Source organism: Salvelinus sp. IW2-2015, linkage group LG7, assembly GCF_002910315.2.
Source record: "Salvelinus sp. IW2-2015 linkage group LG7, ASM291031v2, whole genome shotgun sequence".
In the NCBI taxonomy this organism is placed as follows: domain Eukaryota; kingdom Metazoa; phylum Chordata; class Actinopteri; order Salmoniformes; family Salmonidae; genus Salvelinus; species Salvelinus sp. IW2-2015.
Genome location: NC_036847.1, coordinates 30,177,963 through 30,205,591, shown reverse-complemented (window position 1 = coordinate 30,205,591; position 27,629 = coordinate 30,177,963). Strand labels below are relative to the sequence as shown.

At 40.4% G+C, this 27,629-nt stretch overlaps 1 protein-coding gene across 2 annotated transcripts; it reads left to right on the top strand.

Annotated features, from left to right (window-relative positions):
• Nucleotides 1-754: 754 nt before the first annotated feature.
• Nucleotides 755-27,629, top strand: LOC111966811 (beta-1,4 N-acetylgalactosaminyltransferase 1). 2 transcript variants are annotated; one of them, XM_023991749.2, is made up of 11 exons: nucleotides 755-1,253; nucleotides 5,470-5,715; nucleotides 9,741-9,923; nucleotides 10,370-10,476; nucleotides 10,649-10,686; nucleotides 13,087-13,267; nucleotides 14,075-14,167; nucleotides 15,093-15,280; nucleotides 15,525-15,665; nucleotides 17,434-17,671; nucleotides 23,785-27,629. In XM_023991749.2, the coding sequence occupies exons 2-11, from the start codon at nucleotides 5,498-5,500 to the stop codon at nucleotides 23,991-23,993; spliced, it is 1,596 nt and encodes a 531-aa protein (XP_023847517.1). In that variant the 5' UTR covers nucleotides 755-1,253; nucleotides 5,470-5,497; the 3' UTR covers nucleotides 23,994-27,629. The 2 variants fall into 2 exon arrangements, with proteins under 2 accessions (XP_023847517.1, XP_023847518.1); XM_023991750.2 differs by lacking the exon at nucleotides 755-1,253 and adding an exon at nucleotides 1,723-1,950.

The window sequence follows — 27,629 nt, the reverse complement described above, 5'->3', positions numbered from 1 at the left end:
GGAGGTCTACAATTTTTTTCCTGAGGTCTTGGCTGATTTCCTTTGATTTTCCCATGATGTCAAGCAAAGTTTGAAGGTAGGCCTTGAAATACATCCACAGGTACACCTCCAATTGACTCAAATGATGTCAAATAGCCTATCAGAAGCTTCTAAAGCCATGACATCATTTTCTGGAATTTTCCAAGCTGTTTAAAGGCACAGTCAACTTAGTGTATGTAAACTTCTGACCCACTGGAATTGTGATACAGTGAATTATAAGTGAAATCATCTGTCTGTAAACATTGTTGGAAAAATTACTGTCACGCCCTGGCCTTAGTTATCTTTGTTTTCTTTATTATTTTAGTTAGGGTGTGACATGGGGGATGTTTGTGTGTGTTTGTCTCGTCTAGGGTGTTTGTATTGTCTAGGTTTTTGTTGTAGAGTTCATGGGGTTGTGTTCAGTGTAGGTGTTTATGTAAGTCTATGGTTGCCTAGATTGGTTCTCAATTAGAGACAGCTGTCTATCGTTGTCTCTGATTGGGAGCCATATTTAGGCAGCCATAGTCATTAGGTWGGTTGTGGGTAATTGTCTATGTGTAAGTTGCCAGTGTCTGCACTTATTTGTTTTGTATAGCTTCACGGTCATCAGTTTGTTGTTTAGTTTGTTTTAGTGTTCTTCCTCTTTTTTAAATAAATACAGTATGTATTTATATCACGCTGCGCCTTGGTCCTCTCTTTCACCCGAAGACGATCGTGACAATTACTTGTGTCATGCACAAAGTAGATGTCCTAACCGACTTGCCAAAACTATAGTTTGTTAACAAGAAATTTGTGGAGTGGTTGAAAAACGAGTTTTAATGACTCCAACCTAAGTGTATGTAAACTTCTGAGTACATCTGTGTCAATTTAGGTGTAGGAATGCAGCTCGTACTTTCATTTTATAGTGGATATCAAGGCGGATTTAGGCGGTCCATAGCAACCTACTCACCTGAGTTTTGCTGAGCACATTATTTGCCTGGAATAGCCTAGGCTTACATGACATTTTATGGAATTTCTAAATTTTGAATATGACTAGGCCTATAGTTAACTTTATTTCACATTCATTACTTTGTAAGTACGTTTTCATGGTAGGCTATTTAAAGCTCTGAGCACATCATGGACACCAATAGGAAGTGGCAGGAGATGACTTTCAGCAGATTGCCAACTACAACTATACTTGAAAGGGCACGCAACTCAAACTGACAGCAGCGCGCTAAATGAAACAATTTTGACAGGTACGTTTCTACTACATCTGAATTATCGAAGTGTGCCTATTCGATGGTAACACTTTAGACTATTAGACTATGCTACTTTAAATATGTTCATTCCTTTTTGCGACGTTCAATGTGTTTGCATCACATTTTCAACTCTACGGATATGTTTTATTTTTTTAATGTTGCCCTAAATAAGAAATGTTTATGTGCGCTCTAGGCAACAGCTGGTAGATACTGGTAGGCTGATCTACAATAATAAATAATTATAGATAAGAGAGATTTTTATTTGTCAAAGCTGTCAAGAGTCGATTATCATGTCACCAGAATCAGACTCTCGATGTTTAGGCTGTTGGAAAGGATCATCAAGATCACCGTGCACTTTCAACACCCTGTGAAGTTCATTATAAATGATTTCATTAATAAACTGCATGGTTTCCCAAGTCGTAAAGGGAGGACTACACAATATATCATAGCGTGACTTCAATTTTACTTCGATATTATGGTTATTATATCAATATTTGCTCATAAAGGCGTTTCCACCGCCGTTTGTTGCATAAGTCATTTTATCAATAGCAAAAGATCTCAGTATTTCGAACGAACAAACAGTCGCAGCCGTCATGTTTTTTTATATATGGGAAGACTTCACTCGCATAAAAACTGGATGGATACGTGGTTATTGAGCCGATATTGAACAAAGATATTTCTCTCCTGTCACACTGTAAGATATTACTTATTTGTTTTATTTTATCTTGARTGACAATTGATCAACTAAATTTGACCAGTTGTTTAAACATTGACAACGACTATTATTACAATAAGATTAAATTGCATGTTTTGCTCCATTATGCCTTGAGTCTTAGGTGTACTACACTATACGCGTGTGTTTGAGTGTAGATAGGCCTACATTCAAGTGTTATATTTGGGTGCGTACTGACTCTCTTCTAGTCCACTATACAAACTACATTTGTTATCTGTAATAGCCTACGGCACAACTGTCGTAATGTCACGTTGACACTGCCAATGTCATACTATATATGTAATTTCAAATCCTATCATTCCCTGTAAAATATGATGACCCTTTCCCATTAGAAGTGACAACACCAGTGACAGTTTATTTCTGATACAAATACTAGTGACTGTTAATGTCAGGTGTCATTATTTCTGAGAAAAAAATGTCTGTGTAATCGACAGATCTTTATTCAGTCAAGCTCTAAAACAGAATATAATAAAATAGCAAATGAACTGAACAGAGTAGGCACATGCAGGTAAAACAGTATTTAGGCTAAGCTCTAATTAAGCATTTAATAAGTAAGTAGCCTTGAGCCGGAACGGCTCATAGGTATGGGTAACAGTCTATTTAGCTATCATGCCACTCCTTGCCACCCCTGTCACGCTAAACATTTTTGGCATATGACAAAGAGTACAAGGAGTGGAATGTTAGCTATATCCTGTTTCTGTATGGTTGATTTTGCAAAGACGCGCACTTTTGGATGTTCAATGTTTTGGAAAATGAAACCTTGAAACTGCTTTTTATCTATCTGAATATTTTCTTCACTCTGTCCGGAAACAAGATCTAATAGTGGCTGAGACCATACTATTTAAGAATATCAAGATATTTATCGGTTTCCTCAAATACCCGAGGGGATATGTCATTACCACCAAGTCATACAATTAGCTTTTTTAGTTTGAAAGGAAATTACAGAAATATAACATTTAATATGAATTGTATTTTTTAATGTATTTTTTTACTATTTCGAATTTTTCTTAATTATATGCATTCATCATTGTCATGTCTAAATGTCCATAAATGCCTTGATGATGCTCAGAAACATGTATTTACCACATCAAAATCGTAATATGTTACATTACTTTAGAAATTATCTTAAGAACTAGCATATAATGTTCACATATGGGAAAAATCATAAATATCAATTGTAATTTAATACACCTTTGCCTCAAAAATATGTACCATTGTGGTAATGGCAGAGTGTAGTGGAAATTATATTTCATATAAAACAAATGATGAAAAATACCATTAAACATTTTAATATAATGTTTGTACATGTTTAATTTGATTGAAGATATAGAACAGACCATTCCATCCAATTCATACCAAAGATTTTTTATGGGGTTGAGGTCAGGGCTCTGTGCAGGCCAGTCAAGTTCTTCCACACCGATCTCAACAAACCATTTCTGTATGGATCTGGCTTTGTGCATGGGGGTATTGTCATGCTGAAACAGTAAAGGGCCTTCCCTAAAACTGTTGCTACAACGTTGGAAGCACAGAATKATCTAGAATGTCATTGTATGCTGTAGCGTTAAGATTTCCTTTCACTAGAACTAATGGGCCTAGCACAAACCATGAAAAACAGCCCCAGACCATTATTCATTCTCTACAAAACGTAGGAAGATGATTTTTATGCGCTACACGCTTCAGCACTCAGCAGTTCCGTTCTGTGAGCTTGTGCGGCCTACCACTTCCTGGATGAGCCGTTGTTGCTCCTAGGCGTTTCCACTTCACAATAACAGCACTTACAGTTGACCGGGGCAGCTTTTGACGAACTGACTTTTTGGAAAGATGGCATCCTATGACGGTGCCATGTTGAAAGTCATTGAGCTCTTCAGTGTGGACCATTCTACTGCCAATGTTTGTCTATGGAGATTGCATAGCTGTGTGCTCGATTTTATACACCTTTCAGCAACGGTGTGGCTGAAATAGCCGAATCCGCTAATTTGAAGGGGTATCCACATACGTTTGTATATGTAGTGTACGTCCTTGTCCTCTCCTTGTTTGATTTATGGGACATCTTATAGAAACATTTAAAATAAACAATTAAAGTAAGTACTAATCATTGTAAGTCACATAAATAGACATCAAAATCACTCAATCACCCGAACATAATATAACATTTAATGGTCTTATTTAGCAAATAAGTGTTCATTTTGTAATTTGTTTGTGTTTTCATGTCTTAAGGTAAGTAAAAATGTATAAACTAATACATTTTGTCATTACCACCACATTCTGTCCTTACCATCACAGTTCATTATGTGGTGGTAATGATGTGTGGTGGGAATGACATTTTAASAGTATTTGGTCATAAATAGCAGGGATTATAGCATGCTAACTCCAGTTGAACAGCTAGAATACAATGTATCCTAAATACACATAATTAAAACATAATTTAAAAAATCTAACATCATTTGATGAAATTATAGCCTATTTGGTAATGAAGTACAATATTTTACTTATTTTATTTTCTGTCATTTCCTGACAACAACATTGGAATTCCCCTCCATATGCTCCACTGTCACTATTCATAGCCATGGTGACCAAGTACAATAACTTTTGAAAAGGTTATTATTATGTAATGTGCTTGTCGTGGTGGTAATGACACAGTACTTTGAGATGACTGTGTTTTGTGTACAGAAAGTATCAAATAGAAAATGGCTTATGCACATCTAATATGTATATAGTTTCCATTTATTTGACTCTTTTTTTTTAAACAGGTGCATTCAATATTTTGTAATTATCAAGACTTTTGTAAGTGTAATACATAGAATAATGTCAAAAGTCTGGATGTGAGACAGGACAAAAACAGTGCAAAACAGTTTAATCCAGACATGAAATGCTTTAGAAAATAAAAAATAAAAACATTTTGAAAGCTGAAAAAACAGTTTAAGGTTATTTTAGTCTCTACTTAATGTATGTGAAATAAAACATGTAAATTAAAATGTTATCTTAAAAATCTAACCCTGCGACACAAAAAGGCCCGTGTTTGCAAAATCACCCAAATACTGTTTGAAGAAAAATAAACTGAATGTCAAACCAATATCAAATCATGTGAAACAAGTGTAACATAGTAGCCTAAGGAAGTAAATATTATTATTATTATTATATATTTTTATTCACAAGTAGTTGAATATTGGAATGTAGGCTTATTTGGAAATACACTTAAAGTATTAGCATATATTTGAAAATACATATTGCCTGTTTTGGTATTCGAAATAATCTATTTGAACATATTTTCAAATAGAAGGCCATCATAGGAAGTTAATTGAAAATACTTTCAAATACTTCCAATAGAAGCAGTGGTTTTGTGCCACATTATTTGAAATGACTCAAATACATAGAAAATAAGTATTTCAAAAGCAAATAATAATAAAATACCCATGTATTTCAACCCAGGTCTGAAACACATGACTGACTAGTGTCTTATTGGTCTGATCTGTTCTTTAGTGACATCGATCTGTGTCTGACTGTGTCCATGATGCGCTGCCTCGTTCAGAAGAAAACATGCCTCATCATTTTATCTTCACTGCTACTGTTCGCCCTCCTCCGCTATTGGACTCGAAGGGCCACCACCACTGTTGACGTCGGACCAGGTCAGAGCTACAAGGCACAGAAGGTTCTGAAGGAGAGGCTGCAAAATGTCCAGAATAGTTATGACAATATCCCATATGTCCTGAAGGAAAGTGTGGCAGGGTGAGTTCATATGGGCAAATGGTATAACACATGTATAACACATTCATAAATGGCGAAAATGACAGTCAAAAAATAAAAAAATACAAAACAAGGTTTTGAAGTGTGTCCTAAATCTAGAAGATATAAGAGAACTCGGGAAATAAATAAATACATATATATATATATATATATATATACAGTGGGGCAAAAAAGTATTTAGTCAGCCACCAATTGTGCAAGTTCTCCCACTTAAAAAGATGAGAGAGGCCTGTAATTTTCATCATAGGCACACTTCAACTATGACAGACAAAATGAGAGAAAAATTTTCCAGAAAATCACATTGTAGGATTTTAAATGAATTTATTTGCAAATTATGGTGGAAAATAAGTATTTGGTCACCTACAAACAAGCAAGATTTCTGGCCTCTCACAGACCTGTAACTTCTTCTTTAAGAGGCTCCTCTGTCCTCCACTCGTTACCTGTATTAATGGCACCTGTTTGAACTTGTTTATCAGTATAAAAGACACCTGTCCACAACTCAAACAGTCACACTCCAAACTCCACCATGGCCAAGACCAAAGAGCCGTCAAAGGACACCAGAAACAAATTGTAGACCTGCACCAGGCTGGGAAGACTGAATCTGCAATAGTAAGCAGCTTGGTTTGAAGAAATCAACTGTGGGAGCAATTATTAGGAAATGGAAGACATACAAGACCACTGATATTCTCCCTCGATCTGGGGCTCCACGCAAGATCTCACCCCGTGGGGTCAAATGATCACAAGAACGGTGAGCAAAAATCCCAGAACCACACGGGGGGACTAGTGAATGACCTGCAGAGAGCTGGGACCAAAGTAACAAAGCCTACCATCAGTAACACACTACGCCGCCAGGGACTCAAACCCTGCAGTGCCAGACGTGTCGCCCTGCTTAAGCCAGTACATTGTCCAGGCCCGTCTGAAGTTTGCTAGAGGCATTTGGATGATCCAGAAGAAGATTGGAGAATGTCATATGGTCAGATGAAACCAAAATAGAACTTTTTGGTAAAAACTTAACTCGTCGTGTTTGGAGGACAAAGAATGCTGAGTTGCATCCAAAGAACACCATACTACTGTGAAGCATGGGGGTGGAAACATCATGCTTTGGGGCTGTTTTTCCTGCAAAGGGACCAGGACGACTGATCTGTGTAAAGGAAAGAATGAATGGGCCATGTATGTGAGATTTTGAGTGAAAACCTCCTTCCATCAGCAAAGGCATTGAAGATGAAACATGGCTGGGTCTTTCAGCATGACAATGATCCAAACACACGCCGAGCAACGAAGGAGTGGTTCGTAAGAAGCATTTCAAGGTCCTGGAGTGGTCTAGCCAGTTTCCAGATCTCAACCCATAGAAAATCTTTGGAGGGAGTTGAAAGTCCGTGTTGCCCAGCAACATCCCAAAACATCACTGCTCTAGAGAAGATCTGCATGGAGGAATGGGCCAAATACAGCAACAGTGTGTGTGAACCTTGTGAAGACTTACAGAAACATTTGACCTCTGTCATTGCCAACAAAGGGTATATAACAAGTATTGAGATAAACTTTTGTTATTGACCAAATACTTATTTTCCACCATAATTTGCAAATAAATTCATTAAAAATCCTACAATGTGATTTTCTGGATTTTTTTTTCTCATTTTGTCTGTCATAGTTGAAGTGTACCTATGATGAAAATTACAGCCTCTCTCATCTTTTTAAGTGGGAGAACTTGCACAATTGGTGGCTGACTAAATACTTTTTTGCCCACTGTATATATGCATATATATATATACAGTGGGGAGAACAAGTATTTGATACACTGACAATTTTGCAGGTTTCCTACTTACAAAAGCATGTAGAGGTCTGTAATTTTTATCATAGGTACACTTCAACTGTGAGAGAAGGAATCTAAAACAAAAATCCAGAAAATCACATTGTATGATTTTTTATTAATTAATTTGCATTTTATTGCATGACATAAGTATTTGATACATCAGAAAGCAGAACTGAATATTTGGTACAGAAACCTTAGTTTGCAATTACAGAGATCATACGTTTCCTGTAGTTCTTGACCAGGTTTGCACACACTGCAGCAGGGATTTTGGCCCACTCCTCATACAGACTTCTCCAGATCCTTCAGGTTTCGGGCTGTCGCTGGGCAATACGGACTTTCGGCTCCCTCCAAAGATTTTCTATTGGGTTCAGGTCTGGAGACTGGCTAGGCCACTCCAGGACTTGAGATGCTTCTTAGGAGCACTCCTTAGTTGCCTGGTTGTGTGTTTCGGGTCGTTGTCATGCTGGAAGACCCAGCCACGACCCATCTTCAATGCTCTTACTGAGGGAAGGAGGTTGTTGGTCAAGATCTCGCGAACATGGCCATCCATCCTCCTTCAATACGGTGCAGTCGTCCTGTCCCCTTTGCAGAAAAGCATCCCCAAAGAATGATGTTTCCACCTCCATGCTTCACGGTTGGGATGGTGTTCTTGGGGTTGTACTCATCTTCTATTCCTCCAAACAGGAGTGGAGTTTAGAGCAAAAAGCTCTATTTTTGTCTCATCAGCCCACATGACCTTCTCCATTCCTCCTCTGGATCATCCAGATGGTCATTGGCAAACTTCAGACGGGCCTGGACATGCGCTGGCTTGAGCAGGGGGACTTGCGTGCGCTGCAGGATTTTAATCTATGACGGCGTAGTGTGTTACTAATGGTTTTCTTTGAGACTGTGGTCCCAGCTCTCTTCAGGTCTTGACCAGGTCCTACCGTGTAGTTCTGGGCTGATCCCTCACATTCCTCATGATCATTGATGCCCACGAGGTGAGATCTTGATGGAGCCCAGCCGAGGGTGATTGACCGTCATCTGAACTTCTTCCATTTTCTAATAATTGTGCCAACAGTTGTTGCCTTCTCACCAAGCTGCTTGGCTATTGTCCTGTAGCCCATCCCACTTGTACAGGTCTACAATCTATCCTGATGTACACAGCTCTCTGGTCTTGGCCATTGTGGAGAGGTTGGAGTCTGTTTGATTGAGTGTGTGGACGGTGTCTTTTATACAGGTAACGAGTTCAAACAGGTGCAGTTAATACAGGTAATGAGTGGAGAAACGGAGGGCTTCTTAAAGAAAACTAACAGGTCTGTGAGAGCCGGAATTCTTACTGGTTGGTAGTGATCAAATACTTATGTCATGCAATAAAATGCAAATTAATTACTTAAAAATCATACAATGTGATTTTCTGGATTTTTGTTTTAGATTCCGTCTCTCACAGTTGAAGTGTACCTATGATAAAAATGACAGACCTCTACATGCTTTGTAAGTAGGAAAACTGAAAATCGGCAGTGTATCAAATACTTGTTCTCCCACTGTATATGCAGTTACATTTTTTACACATATTTAACTCGTTTTTGGGGTAGGCACAAAACTGCCTTCATACTTCCATTACTTGTTTTAAACGGGTACTTGTTTTCTTCAGAGTCGTGTGACACTTATGGGGGTCATAAAGCGGAGAACTGCATCGTGTTCGTGAGAATCTCCCCTTTCCATAGTGGTGTCCCATTAGTTTGCAGGCCAAAACATTCGGACGCTACAGACGTTTTCGCGAGAGGACTGATTTTCGGGATGGTCTGACAAACACCCTCTAGCGCTGCCACCTTTCATCGCAGATGCGGAAGTGCAACATCGGCGGATGTGGTAGATTGAGACGCATCCAATGCAAATAACAAAAAACAGATATCTCTAGATAAAACGGACGTATATTTGTATATATTTTGTTATTATGTAACTTAGTTATTTAGTCAATCGACTATAGGTGGTTAATATATAGTTCCATGGGGGGGCAATTCCATTTGAATTCGGTCAACTGAAATTCCAGGTCCAATTACAAGGTCCAATTTCCTCATTGCGTTTCTGATTTCGAGCTACTTCCTGATTCGACTCAATCAAATCAACCTGCATGGTTTCCATTGCACTAATAGTGACTTATTTTGTCCCATACTCTTACCAACCGTCCACAACGTTCTTCATTAATCTCAATCAGGCGRCTGGCACTGAACGAGTGTGTGTGTGAGGCAGATAAGAAGCCTGCCATCGACCTGCCTTTTGCCCAAGTGCTGTTCCCCCGTGTCTGGGCCCAGGATGACTTCCACACAGCCTTCCAGGAGGCAGAGCTGGCTCAGGTGAAAAGTCGCAGGCAGCAGGAGTACAACAGCTTCCGGCAGAGGTAACTGTACAGTACACAGAAGTGTTGTGCTTTGCTTTGCAGTGCATTGGAATTTAGTGATTTGCTTTGCTGTGCACCTTGCGACTATATGCTGCAACTCCCCACTGTTTTCAAGTTATGGGCCCACCCTTCTTTGTCTTCTCTCCATCAATTGAGGCCAACATCCAACATAAAATATGTGACGTACATGACGTGTTTACAATGCTGCTTTTAGTTTTAATGCACCATATTGCTGGAACAAAATTCAAAATACATTTCAACATGATGTTGTGTGTGTGTGTGTGTGTGTGTGTGTGTTGTGTATACAGGGCGCATTTGTAAAGGAGACCTTGGTCTCAATATGTCTTCCTGTTAAAATAAAGGTACAAAATAAAAAGTACATTACACCATCATACTTTAGCTTGAGTTTATTTCTAGTCTGGCTAACTTCTCCATGTTGGCTGCAGGTACCAGACTCCCGCAGACCTCCTTGTTATAGCAGAAGCCAACAGTCCCCTGCAGTACCCTACCCAGGGGGTGGAGGTTCGCCCTCTCAAGACTATCGTTATCCCTGGTAAGACTAAACAAAGTAGTTATTCCACTGAAAAGATTTACACACTGGGCAGAAGGGATTTTTGCAGCTTTATTGTAAATATGACCTTTGCCCCAACCATAACTGTAGAACAGTTAAAACAAAACTAACCTGACCTTATGACTGAAGGTGGAATTCTCTTCTCTTTTTTAAGGGTTGGGTCTGAAAGAAAAGAATAGACAACTTCATACAGTAAGTTTATCTCCATTTATAATACTACATTGAACAAAAACATAAACGCAACATGCAACAATTACAAAAATCTTACTGAGTTACAGTTCACATAAGGAAATCAGTCAATTTGAATAAATAAATTAGGCAATAATCTATGGTTCTCACATGACTGGGAATACAGATATGCATCAGTTAGTCACAGATACCTTGAAAAAAAGGTAGGGTGCGTGGATCAGAAAACCAGTCAGTATCTGGTCTGACCACAATTGTGACTCACCACCTGGATGTGGTCCTTTGTAGCAACATTTGAAATMGTGTTTTTTACATTGGATAAAAGTAGAGACTCAGAGCTGCAAAATGGTATGTCATACACTGCATTTTTAAGGAACAATGGGAAAGTAATTCTGCTTTGAAAGTTGATGAACTTGTGAACTCACTTTTGAGAAAATGGCCTTTGGATGTTTTGGTATCTAGTGAAGAGCTCTTCTATGTTCATACCCTATTAAGCTCTAGCCCCACCCATTACGTTTCACTCTCGGAGCGTTCAGAGCGCACACTTGAGGCTCTGGCCGATTGTTTGTTTACCTCTGGATAACATGAAAACAGCCTAACCAGCTCTGCTGCCAACAATTTAATTATGCTTTTTTGCCAACGTTTACTGACACTGGCTGTATTCAACAGGTGTTGTACACTTTATCTTAAGACATGTAGCTAGTCAGCTAGGTAAACAATAAACCTAGCTTGGTAAACAACGTGTAAGATCATACACGTCACATAATGTTAGCTAATGAGCCTTCCAGCTAACGTTTGCTAGTTAAACAACAATGAACATAGTGCCAAATCATGTCGTTACTACCCTGCATGAATCTGCTGGGAGCTAACCAACCGGGTTCAATGTTAACTAGCTAACATTAAGCTCTAACTAGCCAAGCAAACGGTTCTGGGATACGAATGATAATGTCATACACATAACGTTAGCTAGGGAGCCAGCCAGCTAACGTTAGCTTGAAATGAAACAGCTTTCTGCCAAGATTAGAAATGTGTAATATCTGAAAATTTAGCTAGCTAGACTATCTTACATACATCATCATGTATGATGGACGCATCTCCCTGTCACGGATGCCATGCCACGGTTGCTCTTAGTTTGAAGATGTAATCCGGAGACAGGTGTTTTCTCCATCTCTTTAGCTATCATACACTAATTCCACTGATTTCGATCCTCCAGAAAGTGGAGGGCAACACTTATGCAGCTCCACTACACTATACATTTAAAAAAGCTGTGTTTTACAGGATTACCAACACAGACTGACCAACTCAAATAGACAGAAGCCTTCTATATGGCAGACCAATCTGAACTCCTCTCTCGGCATGTCTAGCCCACTCATTATCTCAGCCAATCATGGCTAGCGGGAAGGTTGCTGGCTTTTTCTGTGGCTTAACAAAAGAGGCTCGTAATTGAACAATTTTATTCGTACTTACAGATGGCATATAAGTTTGTTATTAAGGCACATGAAAGTTCACATGTTCCAGAAGGCATTTCTGCCAAACAATGCATTTGATTAAAAAAATAAACGTTCAAATGGCTCTCCTGTGAAATCGTGACTTGCCACATATGCCTAGTTTCATGAAATGAGGAACAATTTGCCTCTTGCAGCGCGACACTTCTCCTTTACATAGAGTTGATCAAGCTGTTGATTGTGGCCTGTGGAATGTTGTCCCACTTCTCTTCAATGTCTGTGCGAAGTGGCTGAATATTGGCGAGAACTGGAACATGCTGTRGTACATGTTGACCCAGAGCATCCCAAACGTGCTCAATGGGTGCCATCATGTCTGGTGAGTATTCAGGCCAATGAAGAACTGGGACATTTTCAGCTTCCAGGACTTGTGTACAGATCTCTTCTACATGTGGCCGTGCATTACCATGCTGAAACATGAAACATGAGGTGACGAATGGCACGACAATGTGCCTCAGGATATCGTCACGCTGTGCATTCAAATTTACATAGATAAAATGAAACTTTGTGCATATGGAACATTTCTGGGATCTTTTATTTCAGCTCATGCAACATGGGACCAACACTTTACATGTTGCGTTTATATGTTTGTTTCAGTATATGTTTGTTGTAGTGGCAGGTAATCTAGCGGTTAGAGCGTTTAGCCAGTAACCGAAAGGTTGTTTGTTGTCGGCTCAGGGAGTCGAACCATCTTGTCGGCTCAGGGAGTCAAACCATCTGTCTATGTGCCCTTGAGCAAGGCACTTAACCTGTAAGTCGCTCTGGACAAGAGTGTCTGCTAAAATATAAAATGTTGATTCATGTTTAACATAAAGGGATCTACAGTAATTTTGTGACCATTGTAATTGCCCCAAGCAGACTCGTTTTTTGAATGAAACTGAATCCTCCCTATCATGTCCTATAGGTGAATCTGACTGCTACCCTGGGGACATTTGATGTGTTAGCCACCGTAGACGGGGTCTCCATTAGAGGACAGGGAGTGATGCACATGACATTGTCCAGTAGACTCCTCTCCACTCTGAACAGACAGCTACAGTTTGTCACCTACACCAACACCTTGTTCCACCCTAGGACGGCTGATACAGGTTGGTCAGCCCCTCTGTGTGTTTCTAGTCCTGAGTCCTGATACTGCAATACAGAGTTTTGAAAACTAACTTTTTAGTGCCTGCAGCTGTACAGGAGCTGTATGCCATACTATACAATACAACTTTATTGTCCATTTAGTAACAGCAAACAACAGAAATGTGTATTTTGTGCCGTTCTCAACCCCCGCCACTCAATTCCCCATTATCATGCCACTCCCTGTCATTCCACTCCCTGTCATTCCACTCCTTTTCCACTCCCACTCCTTTTTACTTCAGTACGTCAACACAGAGATACACAACACTTCATTTCCTGCATGTCTCAAATTCTTTATAAACCTGTCTATTATTCCCTGGAAGGGGCACACAACTGGCCTACACTATAATTACACAGTCCGTGTTTAGGTATTTGGTATTTGACATTCCATGTTACAATGTAGGTGTGGTAGACTATAGACTACAGCTTGTTTGCTGAACGAGTCTTAGAGTCTAGAGAGCGATTCTAAGTAAGTTTAGCTGTTTGGGGAAAGAGAGGTTAGCACAGAGGCAGACTAGGGGGAAGCAGTGTTTTGTGTACAACAACAACCGTGTTGTCACTATCCATATGTTAACGTGGATGTTATAAAAATAACAAGTATCTGTAAAACTGTTAAACAAGTTTGATCTCTTATTGCCCATTAGGCATTGAATGTAAAGTGAAGTACATTTTTGTTTTGTTCATTTGATTATATTTTATCAAATTAACTATACTGTACTGTGATATACTTGAGATATTAGAGTGATGAAATGTGTTTCTCTGCTCTATTCCAGTGCAGTTTGAGACTGATGGACACCAGTCCGTTTTTACCATAAAGGTTGGACATGCTGTTATTCCCAAGCTCTATCACTCAGGTTACACTGGAGGTACGTACTGTATGGGTTGTTAATTTGGCATTTGACCACTGTACAGTTATTTGTATCTGTACAGTTATCGTAGGGATCCAAGGTCCTAAATTTTGCAATGTTGTTTAAGGCCCAGTGAAGTCAAAATTCATTTTTTCCTGTGTTTTGTATCAAATTGTATAACAGCTGATGCAAGTGTGAACAAATTTGATCAGTTTTATTTCTTGATAGTTGCTGGTTGAAAATTCAATCTACACAGGAGTTTCGGGCTTTCCACGGTGACATCACCATGCTGTAAATTGGTTAAAAGAGTTCCAAATCTCTCTACCAATGACAGCTAGTGTTCAGTTTTGCTCTCCCCACTCAGACCACTCACAGACAGTCCTAGCAAAATTCTTGCTTGAGAAATATATTTTTTTGCTAAAAAAGCTATTTTGGCCCATTTGATAGGAAATCTATTACGTTAAAGTACTTATAGGACAATTCCACCCCAAAACTAACTTTTGGTATTTGTTTTATTAGTCCATTGTTGACATAGTCCCAAAATGTTTTGCTTGTCAGCAATAAAGTTTTCAAGATATGTAACTTTCAAAATATAGAAGTCATCACGTACGGCTCCCGAGTGGCGCAGCGGGCTAAGGCACTGCATCTCAGTGCAAGAGGCGTCACTACAAACCTTGGTTCAATTCCAGGCTGTATCATAACCGGCCGAGATTGGGAGTTCCATAGGGCGGTGCACAATTGGCCCAGCATCGTTAGGGTTTGGTCGGGGTAGGCCGTCATTGTAAATAAGAATTTGTTCTTAACTGACTTGCCTAGTTAAATAAAAAAAGTATGCATTTTGCATCATATGGGGGATGATTTCTGTATTATGAAAGTAACTGAAGTTAAGTATAAGTATGAATATTCATAATTGGGTACGAACACGCCTTTCCTTTTTCCTCAGAATACAGCATAAGCTCACTTGTCACCATAGCTACCAAGACATTTCTGCGTTATGACAAACTGCAGGATCTGATTGACAGCATACGGGAGTTCTACCCCACCGTCGCCATAGTGATAGCAGATGACAACGAGCACCCCCAGCCAGTGATAGGTCCACACATTGAACATTACATTATGCCGTTTGGGAAGGTAAGCAAACTTTATTTTAGGAAGTGTAGCTCCTGTTTCATCACAGCAATCGTCTTCAGTTCTGGTCTTGGGGGACCCACAAGTTGTCCTTTTGTTCCAGCCCAGTATTTCATTTACTTGTGATTCCCTCCTGATACTCTGAGGGTCTCCATGTCCAGGATTTAAGAACACCTTGGCTATCAAATGTTCGGCTATCGCCAAATTGGTAATTAAGTCTTTGTCCTGTCTGTCCACCTCTGTGCAGGGTTGGTTTGCAGGGAGGAATCTGGCTGTCTCTCAGGTGACCACCAAGTATGTGCTGTGGGTGGACGATGACTTCCTCTTCACCTCCAACACCAGGCTGGAGAATATGGTGGAGATCCTGGAGAAGACCAACCTGGACATGGTGTGTGTTTGTGTGTGTGTGTTTGCGTGTGTGTGCTCATAGATCTGGACCTGGTGAGTGATGAGGGTGAGGCCTCTCTGAATGACTAAAACCAGGGTAGAATCAGGTTAGAACCATAGTAGAACCTGGGGTGGAATTGGGGGGTGGGGGGGGGTCGCGCATGGGAACCGAGTTCTCAAAGTGAAAGTCATATTGACATGTACGTATAATGTTTTTGAGGCTGGATTAAAATGTTTGTGGTGAGTTCCCAAAGTGGTTTCATACAGTAGCCTAGGCTAGGGGGGTGACTTTCTATCCACGCCAAACTTGGTACAAAACCACGCCCACGAGTAACCTAGCAACATTCAAAACTGCATGAGAGCGCTGACTGGATGGTCGAAGAGCCTCATCCTGGCAGGTGAAAATGTGATCGAAGTCCAAAGTTATTTACGATGTTTTAGCTTTGAAWTTGGCCCAATATTACTGGATAAAGTAGAAGCATAATTCATGTGTGGTAACTGTTGTTTACTGGCTTGCAAAACTTCCTTGCATAACTTGATTTTAGCAATACTAGTTTGAAAGGCTTGCTTGCAAAACATGATTTTAGGAGATCAAATATCTACATTTTAAATATCAAGGCTGTAACACAACAAAATTAGGAAAAACTCTAAGGGTGTGAATGCTTTCTGAAGGCTGTCACGCCCTATGTTTCCTGTATTATTTTTGTCAGGTCAGGGTGTGACAAGGGTGGATATGATTGTTCTGTATTGTCTAGGGTTTTTGTATGTCTAGGTGTGTAGTCTAGGCATATGTAGGTCTATGGTGGCCTGAATTGGTTCCCAATCAGAGGCAGCTGTTTATCGTTGTCTCTGATTGGGGATCCTATTTAGGTTGCCATTTTCCAGTTTGGTTTGTGGGTTATTGTCTATGTGATGTTGCATGTCTYCACTCGTGTCATTTAGCGMTCARGMTCGTTTTGTTATTTTGTATAGTTTGTTCAGTCTTCTTCGTTATTAAAAAGAAGATGTATTATCATCACGCTGCGCCTTGGTCTCCTCACTACGACGATCGTGACAAAGGCGCTGTAGTTATGGTGGGAGAATCAGTTAGAATCAGTTAGACAATTAGTCAGGAAATACTGCTTTTGAGCCGGAAGTGTTGTAATCTAGAGCTGTGCAAACTTGAGCAACTTGTTTGGTCTGTTTTTTGACAACTTGCCAGTTGTGGTTTAGTTTTCCACTGACATAAAAAGAGGGTTTTCTACCAACTCGGTTCCTGTACCAACTCGGTTCCTGTACCAACTCGGTTCCTGTACCAACTCGGTTCCTGTACCAACTCGGTTCCTGTACCAACTTCGGTTCCTGTACCAACTCGGTTTCCTGTACCAACTCGGTTCCTGTACCTTTGGAATGTAGATCTTCTGGTTTTGAAGTGGTTAAACAAACCAAAAGTTCAGTTGGTTAATCAGGTCAACGGTGTGTGTGTGTGTGTGTGTGTGTGTGTGTGTGTGTGTGTGTGTGTGTGTGTGTGTGGTGTGTGTGTGTGTGTGTGTGTGTGTGTGTGTGTGTGTGTGTGTGTGTGTGTGTGTGTGTGTGTGTGTGTGTGTGTGTGTGTGTGTGTGTGTGTGTTGTGTGTGTGTGTGTGTGTGTGTGAGATCACAGGTGGTAGGTGCTGTGAGGGAAGCTACACTGACACCCTGAACTGGATGATTTTACGTTGTGGCAACTCATTTGTGGTGACTCGTATTATCTTCCCACTCATTTAGTTATTTTTGTGTCTGTTACCCCAGGTGGGTGGTGCTGTGAGAGAAGCTACAGGCTACACTGCTACTTACCGCCACACCATCTCAGTGGAGGAAGGGGGTGAGGAGGGGGACTGTATACACATCAGAAATGGATACCATCATGTCATTGAGGGCTTTCCTAACTGTGTCCTAGCCGACGCTGTTATCAACTTCTTCATGGGGAGGACAGACAAGATGCAACAAGTGGGATTCGATCCTCGTCTGAACCGTGTGGCTCATCTAGGTGAGTGTCTTTGTCTCATCACTAGAGCCCAGAGATTTTCCTTATTTCTGATCAAAATATTGCTTTTATTTTAATTGTAACACAAATCAAAGGGACAGCAAAATACCAACATACTTTAGGTGTAATACCCCCAGGGGTGTGTGCTTAGTCCCCTCCTGTGCTCCCTGTTCACCCACAACTTCCTGGCCACGCACAACTCCAACACCATCTTATGTTTGCTGACAACAAAACGGCATTAGGCCTGATCACAGACGACGATGAAACCACCTATTTGAGAGGAGGTCAGAGACCTGGCAGTGTGGTGCCAGGACAACAACCTCTCCCTCAATGTCAGCAAGACAAAGGAGCTGATCACGGACTACAGGAAAAGGAGGGCCGAGCACGCCCCCATCCACATCGACAGGTCTGTAGTGGAACGGGTCGAGAGCTTCATGTTCCTCAGTTTCCACATCCCTAAAGAATTAACATGGTCCACACACATGTGGGGTGGCAGGTAGCCTAGTGGTTAGAGCGTTGGACTAGTAACCGAAAGGTTGCAAGATCGAATCCCTGAGCTGACAAGGTACAAATCTGTCATTCTGCCCCTGAACAAGGCAGTTAACCCACTGTTCCTAGGTCGTCATTGAAAATAAGAATTTGTTCTTAACTGACTTGCCTAGTTAAATAAAGGTTAAAATAAAAAACACACACACACACCAACACTGTTGTGAAGAAGGCACGACAACACCTCTGCCCCCTCAGAAATCTGAAAGGATTTGGCATGGGCCCTCATATCATCAAAAAGTTCTACAGCTGCACCATTGAGAACACCTTGACTGGCTGCATCACCACTAGGTATATATCAATGATGTCTCTTGCTGCTGGTAATTCTCGGATCCACCTCTACGCAGACGACACCATTCTGTTACATCTGGCCCTTCTTTGGCCACTGTGCTAACAAACCTCCAAACGAGCTTCAATGCCATACTTCCGTGGCCTCCAACTGCTTTTAAATGCTAGTAAAACTAAATGCATGCTCTTCAACCGATCGCTGCCCACACCCACCTGCCCGACTAGCATCACTACTCTGGACGGTTTGGACTTAGAATATGTGCACAACTACAAATACCTAGGTGTCTGGTTAGACTGTAAACTCTCCTTCCAGACTCACATTAAGCATCTCCAATCCAAAATTAAATCTACACCTCGGCTTCCTATTTTGCATGCTGTATAAGATCTGTATAAGATCAATTGTAAATGTTCAGCATTTTGCCCAAGGTGTAAAACGGGGATGGGCACACTGATGCATATGTTTTTGTCCTGCCCTGAACTAAGCAATTATTGGAAAGACATTATTCAGATCTTATCACAGGAGAGACATTATTCAGATCTTATCACAGGTCACTAATATGATGGTACAGGTTAGGCATTATATTGCCACTCAGCAGGGAGGTAGGATTCAGCCCATGAGTAAACCTATAACTGATTAACTGTGGCTGGAGAGGAAGGAGGTAAAAGGTCTCATTTCTTACATGTACTCTAGGCTTCAAGCTCTGTAGGGAAACGATGAACCTCCGAAAGCTTGCACGAAGTGGCATGATGACCTTGGTCTCATTGTTGAAGATGAGAAATGGGGAAAACTCTTTTTAGATGCTCAGCGTCTTTCATCTAACACAAGGCACAAGTTGATGCAATTCAATATTTTACATAGAGTACTTTACACCAGATAGAGACTGTATAAGATCAATTGTAAATGTTCAGCATTTTGCCCAAGGTATTAAACGGGGATGGGCACACTGATGCATATGTTTTTGTCCTGCCCTGAACTAAGCAATTATTGGAAAGACATTATTCAGATCTTATCACAGGAGAGACATTATTCAGATCTTATCACAGGTCACTAATATGACTACCACTAGATCCTTCCCTTATTCTTCTTGGAGATGATTCTGTTCTACCAGTTAATATTGGTAGCAAAACCAGATTCATTAAATTGTCAGTCATTGCAGCCAATAAATGTACAGCTATTACATGGAAGAGTGACACTCCACCAAGCAAGCAGATGTGGCTAAAAGAACTTCCTATATTCCATCTGAAAGAATAACATACAATTTACGTAATAAACCCTTTGAATTTACTGATGTCTGGGGCGACTTTCAGTAGTTTCTAGAGACGTCACCTTAGCTGCCTCATTACTACTTTCTTCATTCATGTATTATTATTTGTTTTTGCGTTGAATAATTTATTTTCTAGCATGGAATGTGAAGGTCATTCTGTTTCTTTTTGTTGTTAATCAGTGAAGCTAATACCGGGAGGAGGTAGTTCATGTGTTGGTGAGGGAAGGGTTTTGTGCCCCCGTGAGGGAAGGGTTTTGTGCCCCCATGTAGCATGGTGTTTTGTGCCCCCATGTAGCATGGTGTTTTGTGTAGGTGGAAGGAATAACGGGGCATTATGTGTCATATTTTGCTGATTTGTAAAATTGTTAAAAAATATATATATATATTGAAAAAAAAWWATAATAATTAAAGTTAATGTAATTCCTAAAATATACAGTACTGGTCAAAAGTTTTAGAACAACTACTCATTCAAGGGTTTTTCTATATTTTTACTATTTTCTACATTGCAGAATAATAGTGAAGATATCAAAACTATGAAATAACACATATGGAATCATGTAGTAACCAAAAAAGTGTTAAACAAATCAAAATATACCCTGGAGACGAGAAGCAAGTACAGGGAGTGACCATTTGATGAAACAGTGGACATATAACAAAACAAGAACAGCGTCAGGACAGGGGGAACAAAACGACATTACGACAATAATGCTGACACYGGGAACAAAAATGAGGAACAGACAGATGTAGAGGGGGAAATCAACAACGTGAAGGAGTCCAGGTGAGTCCAATGAGTGTAGTTGCAGGTGTGGGTACTGAAGGGCAGCCTGGCGAACCTCGAGCACCAGAGTGGGGAAGCGGGAGCAGGCACGACCGTATCCCCCCCCCCAGGGTGGGCCAGCCTGACGGGCGCCCAACAATCCGGCTGAGGCATGGGAGCCCGGCGGGCCGGCTGAGGCATGATGTGCGATGAGGCATGGAAACCTCTTGAGCCAGCTAAGGCGTGGAAGCCCAACAAGCCAGCTGAAGCATGGGAGCCCGGCGGGCCGGCTGAGGCACCGTCGGTTCCATCGGCAGTGGCACCCGGACCGACGTCACCAACGAAACAAAAACCTCCCTGATGCTTCAAATATTGATGTCAGCATTCTGTAAGGACAGACGCTGGAGACGAGGCAAAGATACCTCTCGAGCCAGCTAAGGCATGGAAGCCCGACAAGCCAGCTGAGGCACCCCCGGTTCCATCGGCGGTGGCACCCAGGCCTGACGTCACCACCAAAATCAAAAAACAAGAACTGGTGAGTTACCAGCCTCAGAAATTGCTTCACAATAAATGCTTCACAGAGTTCAAGTAACAGATACATCTCAACATCAACTGTTCAGAAGAGACTGTGTGAATCAGGCCTTCATGGTTGAATTGCTGCAAAGAAACCACTACTAAAGGACACCAATAAGAAGGGACTTGCTTGGGCCAAGAAACACAAGCAATGGACATTAGACCGGTGGAAATTTGTCCTTTGGTCTTGAGATTTTTGGTTCCAACCGCCGTGTCTTTGTGAGACAGGGTGTGGGTGAATGGATGATCTCCGCATGTGTATTTCCCACCGTAAAGCATGGAGGAGGAGGTGTTATGGTGTGGGAGTGCTTTGCTGTTGACACTGTCGGTGATTTATTTTGAATTCAAGGCACACTTAACCAGCATGGCTACCACAGCATTCTGCAGCGATCCCATCTGGTTTGGGCTTAGTGGGACTATCAACAGGACAATGACCCAACACACCTCCTGGCTGTGTAAGGGCTATTTTACCAAGAAGGAGAGTGATGGAGGGCTGCATCAGATGAATTGGCCTCCACAATCCCCTGACCTCAATCAAATTGACATGGTTTGAGATGTGCTCAGCATATGTGGGAACTCCTTCAAGACTGTTGGAAAAGCATTCCAGATGAAGCTGGTTGAGATAAGGCCAAGTTTGCAAAGCTGTCATCAAGGCAAAGGGTGACTGTTTGAAGAATCTCAAATTGAAAATATATTTTGATTTGTTTAACACTTTTTTGGTTATGTCACGATCGTCTATAGGAGAGGGAGATGACCAAGGCGCAGCGTGTGCAAAATACATCTTCTTTTTATTATAAGAAGGAAAACGAAACAAACCAACAAACAGACGAACGTGAAGCTATTAAGGAACTAGTGCACACATGCAACATAGAACATAGACAATTACCCACAAACACATGATGCCCATGGCTGCCTTAAATATGGCTCCCAATTAGAGACAATAAACCACAGCTGTCTCTAATTGAGAACCAATCTAGGCAGCCATCGACATACAAACACCTAGACAAGACATTTCCCCATTAAACCTACAAAACCCAAAACACATACTTCCCCATGTCACACCCTGACCTAACTAAAATAATAATGAAAACAAAGATAACTAAGGCCAGGGTGTGACAGGTTACTACATGATTCCATATGTGTTATTTCATAGTTTTGATGTCTTCACTATTATTCTACAATGTAGAAAACAGTAAAAAAAAAAAATTGAATGAGTAGGTGTTCTGAAACGTAGTGTACTAAAGTATAAATCACTTAAAATTGCTTATATGAAGCAAAGCAGACAGAACCATTTTCTTGTTTTAAAAATGTATGGATAGCCAGGGGCACACTCCAAAACTCAGACATTATTTACAAAAGATACATTTGTGTTTAGTGAGACCGCCAGGACAGAGGCAGTAGGGATGACCACGTGTTCTGTTGATAAGTGAGTGAATTTGACAATTTCCCTGTCCTGCTAAGCAATCAAATGTGACGAGTACTTTGTATGGAGTAAAAAATACAATATTTTATTTAGGAATGTAGAGAAGTAAAATATTTCAAAAATATAAATAGTAAAGTAAATTACAGATACCCCCAAAAACGACTTAAGTAGTACTTTAATGTATTTTTACTTAAGTACTTTACACTACTGCTAAAATGTATTGAGTCAAGTGATGAACCCCTTTGTTATGGCAAGCCTAAATAAGTTCAGGAGTGTGCTTAACAAATCATATTAGTTGCATGGACTCATTCTATGTTTAATAATAGTGGTAAACGTGATTTTTCAATGACTACCTCATCTCTGTACCCCACTCATACTAGTATCTGTAAGGTCCCTCAATCTAGTAGTGAATTTCAAGCACAGGTTCAACCACAAAGACCAGGGAGGTTTTTCAATGCCTTGCAAAGGGCACCGTTTGGTAGATGTGTTAAAAATAGTGAAGTTATTCATTAGGCTTTGGATAGTGTGTCAATACACCCCATCACTACAAAGATATAAGTATCCTTCCTAACTCAGTTGCCGAAAAGGAAGAAAACTTCTCAGAGATTTCACCATGAGGTCAATGGTGATTTTAAAATGTTTTAATGGTTGTTGTGATATGAGAACTGAGGATGGATWAAAAAAAATAGAATTGTAGTTACTCCACAATCCTAACCTAGTTGACAGAGTAAAAAGAAGGAAGCCTGTACAGAATACAAATATTCCAAAACATGTTTGCAACATGGCACTAAAGTAAAACTGCAAAATAAATGTGGCAAAGCTATTGAGTTTGTCCTGTTTGGGCAATACAATACAACACATTACTGAGTACCACTCTCCATATTTTCAAGCATGGTGGTGGCTGCATCATGTTATGGGTATGCTTGTAATCATTAAGGACTGGGGAGTTTTATTATAAAAATGAAATTGGATGGAGGTAGCACAATCCTATTGGAAAACTAGGTTGTCTGCCTTCCTACAGACACTGGGAGATTAATTCACCTTTCAGCAGGACAATGACCTAAAACACAAGGCCAAATCTAAGCATTTCACTTTTAGTTTACACCTGTTGTTTACGAACCATGTGACAAATACAATTTGATTTAATAAGTAAATCCTTCTAGACTGAGAACATAAACTATGACTTGTCGCTGAAAGTCTGCAACAAGAAAACAAGACATTCCTTTTGTGATCAAATTGTAAAAAGCTTTTATTGCATCCTCAGAGTTCTTCATCGACGGGCTCGGGATTCTCCACATAGCTTCCTGTGACGACATCATCATAAACCATGCATCTAAGATCAAGTTGCCATGGGGCAAGTCGGACAGTGAGAAGGCCTACGCCAAGTTCCGCTACTCCTCATCGGATGCTGCCCAAATCAAAAATGCCCTTTTTTACTTCAAGAACAGACTCAAATGCATGTCTAGTAACTGAAACAGGCTCTACAAGCTATCACTTGAGGTTTTAAAACTGAGGTTTTTATTTTTGTTACACTGAGCAGCCATTTTTTGTCATCACCAGAGGTGTCATGCCCATAGGGMGCATAGGGGCACGTCCCCCCCTCGGATTGTATTTTTTGTATGTCATTTTTGTTGTTGTTTCTCTACTACTAGCCACCAATGATTTTTATGAGGTTGGCTTTAGCTAATCCAGATTGGGAACCTCTCCAACCTCATAACTAGCTAACAACAAGAAGCCATTTCAGGATATCAATCAAGCTAGAGTAGCTAGCTTGTCTATCTTAGCTGGAATGCCTGCTGACAAGGTTTGTATACTTTAGAAAAGAACGCAATAACTAAATGCACTGAATAAGACTCACATTCCTTTCAATCTTTTACCCAGGTTTTAGCAGAGATGCAGAGAAGCATATTTATCACCAGTCAGGAGGATACAGACCGCTCAAGAGGGTATGCTAAGTAACCAGTAAAATATACATCTTTTTAAAAAATATATTAAGCGTAATGATTACGGCTATAGATGGCAGGAAAAAGCTGTTTCGGGTTTTTGGAACAAATGTAAAATCTCCAACTTCCAGACGAGGAACATAWKKCCCCCCCCCCCCCCCCCCKGCCATCCTCATGTACTTTGTGCCCACTCTGATTTTTGGGGTGCACGATGCCCCTGGTCACCACCACAGCATTTGTTGTGGACACAGTGAATGTGTGGAAACAAACATTGAAAGTGAAGAACCAAGCCAATGAGCATCTCCTTTGTCTGTGCGGATCAGGCTTTGGTCAAGGTGTGTTTCCACCGTAGAGAATGATAGAGACGTCACCTTTCTATATGTCCCATTATGACATCTGTGAGCGCACGGGCAGCGTCATTTATTTATATATTTTTTGGTCTTTATGAAACTGGTATGCTTTTTTTTWAATTTTCTTTAACCAATGTTGGTCTTTAATGCAGGGACGACAGACAAGTTCCTTACTTTTCCCCCCTTCCACTTGCCTTTTCCATTTTTGCAGTAATGCTGCAATTAGTTGGTTGTAATTTTGGGTTGAGCAGACATATTTTTGTTAGCTGCATGTGTGACAACTCCACCAGTCCTATTTATGATATAATTGGCTATTTACGGATAATTGGCTATCCGTAAATAAAATAAAAACTAGAAAATGGGGCTATCTGCTTTGCTTAATTTAAGGAATTTGAAATGATTTATACTTTTTTATTTTAGCAATTACATTTACTTTTGATAACTAAGTATATTTTAAACTAAATACTTTGACTTTTACTCAAGTAGAAWTTTACTGGATGACTTTTACTTGAGTCATTTTCTATTAAGGTATCGTTACTTTTAGTAATGTATTGGGTACTTTTTCCACCTCTGCAAACAGAAAGGGTGCATACTGCGAACGAATGTTTGCTCATGAGTATAATTCATTGGCTGAGCCCTCCTTGTGACCTGGATATAATTATGTGAGCCTTCCTTAACCCATTAGAAGTCCCACCTAGTTGACTGCTTTTAAAATGGTGGAAGCCCTCAAGGGCAATGTCCATGCCAAAACAGGTTTTATCAATCTAGAGTCCTCTAACTAACTATGGTATTAACAGACTGTGCCAGTGTGAGTCATGCCATAGTACTGAAGTACAAGGTCTTCTCCCTCCTGATTACTTTAATTACCTGACTTAAACCCTCTTGCTCTTTGAGGAGCATATGATATCCTCCCACTCATACTCTGGACAAAGTTATCACTGTTCAATGTTTACGTGGCAAACCTGTCTATCATGGGGTTTGCCACATAAATGGGGCGGCAGGTAGCCTAGTGGTTAGAGCATCGGACCAGTAACTGAAAGGTTGCTAGATTGAATCCCGAGGTGACAAGGTAAAAAAAAATGTRGTTCTGCGCCCGAACAAGGAAGTTAACCCACTGTTCCTAGGCCATCATTGTAAATAAGAATTTGTTCTTAACTGACTTGCCTTGTTAAATAAAAAATCATGGTCTGTTTATGGCTCCCTATATAGTGCACTACTTTTGTATAGGGTGCTATTTGGGACACACCCATGGTCTGAGATCACAATATGAACTTTACTMTATGGAGACTGACATTCTGAATATTGTCCTGAATTCATGCCATCCAAACATATTTTCATCTAGCTGCAGCTCTTCCAACCAATCAAACACTTCCTTTGAAATGAAATGTAGGTTTACCTATAATATGCTTTTCTATATTTGCACTCTTCATGAAAAGCATTTTGATTGATGAATTTCATTAACTTGCTGTCACTTTTCTTTATACAAAGAACTGTAATGATCTGTTTGTATTGCATAATCATGGACACCTACCAGAGCATGATGTCCTGCCAATGTAATAATGATATAGCCAGGCAGGTCACCCGTGATACAAGTCAGTAATCAACGTGATATAGATTAATGTATTCTCTTCATGACGAATTCAAGCAGTCATACTTTTTGTATTATTTTGCATGAATGTTACTGAGACTGTGATATCTCGTTACATGCTGCCGTTATACTATTTGACCACAAGGTGGAACCAGAGACCTGAATAATGATTGTCTATAGAAATCTAATACTGTTTTGTTCCTAATGTCAAGTTCAGTTTTCTACAGTTTAATGATGAAAATGTATTTTTTATTATTAAAATGTAATGTTTAAGTTTATGGATCTGATTTTGAGGAATTGCATTTTCCGTTTTCTCCTGTTATACTGTAGGCTGCAAACTGTATGAATTCTTCTCGACTAAGTAGAGTAATGACCAAGAGGTGCATGGTTTCTATTCACTGTTAGAACATGCTGATTGGCTGACAGCCGTATTATAGCAGACTGTATACCACAGGTATGACAAAACCATTAATTGTTCTGCTCTAATTACTTTGGTAACCAGTTTATTAATAGCAATAAGGCACCTTGGGTTTGTGGTATATGGCCAATATACCATGGCTAATGGCTGTATCCGGGCACTCCGCTTTGTGTCTTGCGTAAGAACAGCCCTTATCTGTGGTATATTGGCCATATACCACACCCCCTCTGGCCTTATTGCTTAATTGTATATCATGTCACAAGTCTATACGCTGTACCATTGGCAAAATGGGCAACATCACTTGTGGTTAGTTGGTGAATAGTTGCTCCTTGTACTATTGAATATGATACTGGGTGCGATAGGCCTTCTGTTCTTTTATTTGAGGTCCTTATTTGCGGTCTTATTTCCATTGTACGATGAATGGTGTGTTATTTGTAATGTAGGGTCAGACAATCACCTGTCTTTGTGATTGTCTCCACCCACCTCCAGGTGTCCCCCATTTTCCCCATTAGTCCCTGGGTATTTATTTCTGTGTTCCCTTTTTGTCTGTTGCAAGTTCATCTTGTCAAGTCAACCAGCGTGTTTTTCTGTCCACCTTCTTTTTCTTATCACTCTTTTGCTAGTCCTCCAGGTTTTTGACCCTTGCTTGCCTTGACTCTGAACCCGCCTGCCTGACCTTACTGCCTGCACTGACCTTGAGCCTGCCTGCCACTCTGTACCTCCTGGACTCTGACCTTGTTATGATCTTTTGCCTGTTACGACCATTCTCTTGCCTGCCCCTTGGATTATAATAAATATCTGAGACTCGAA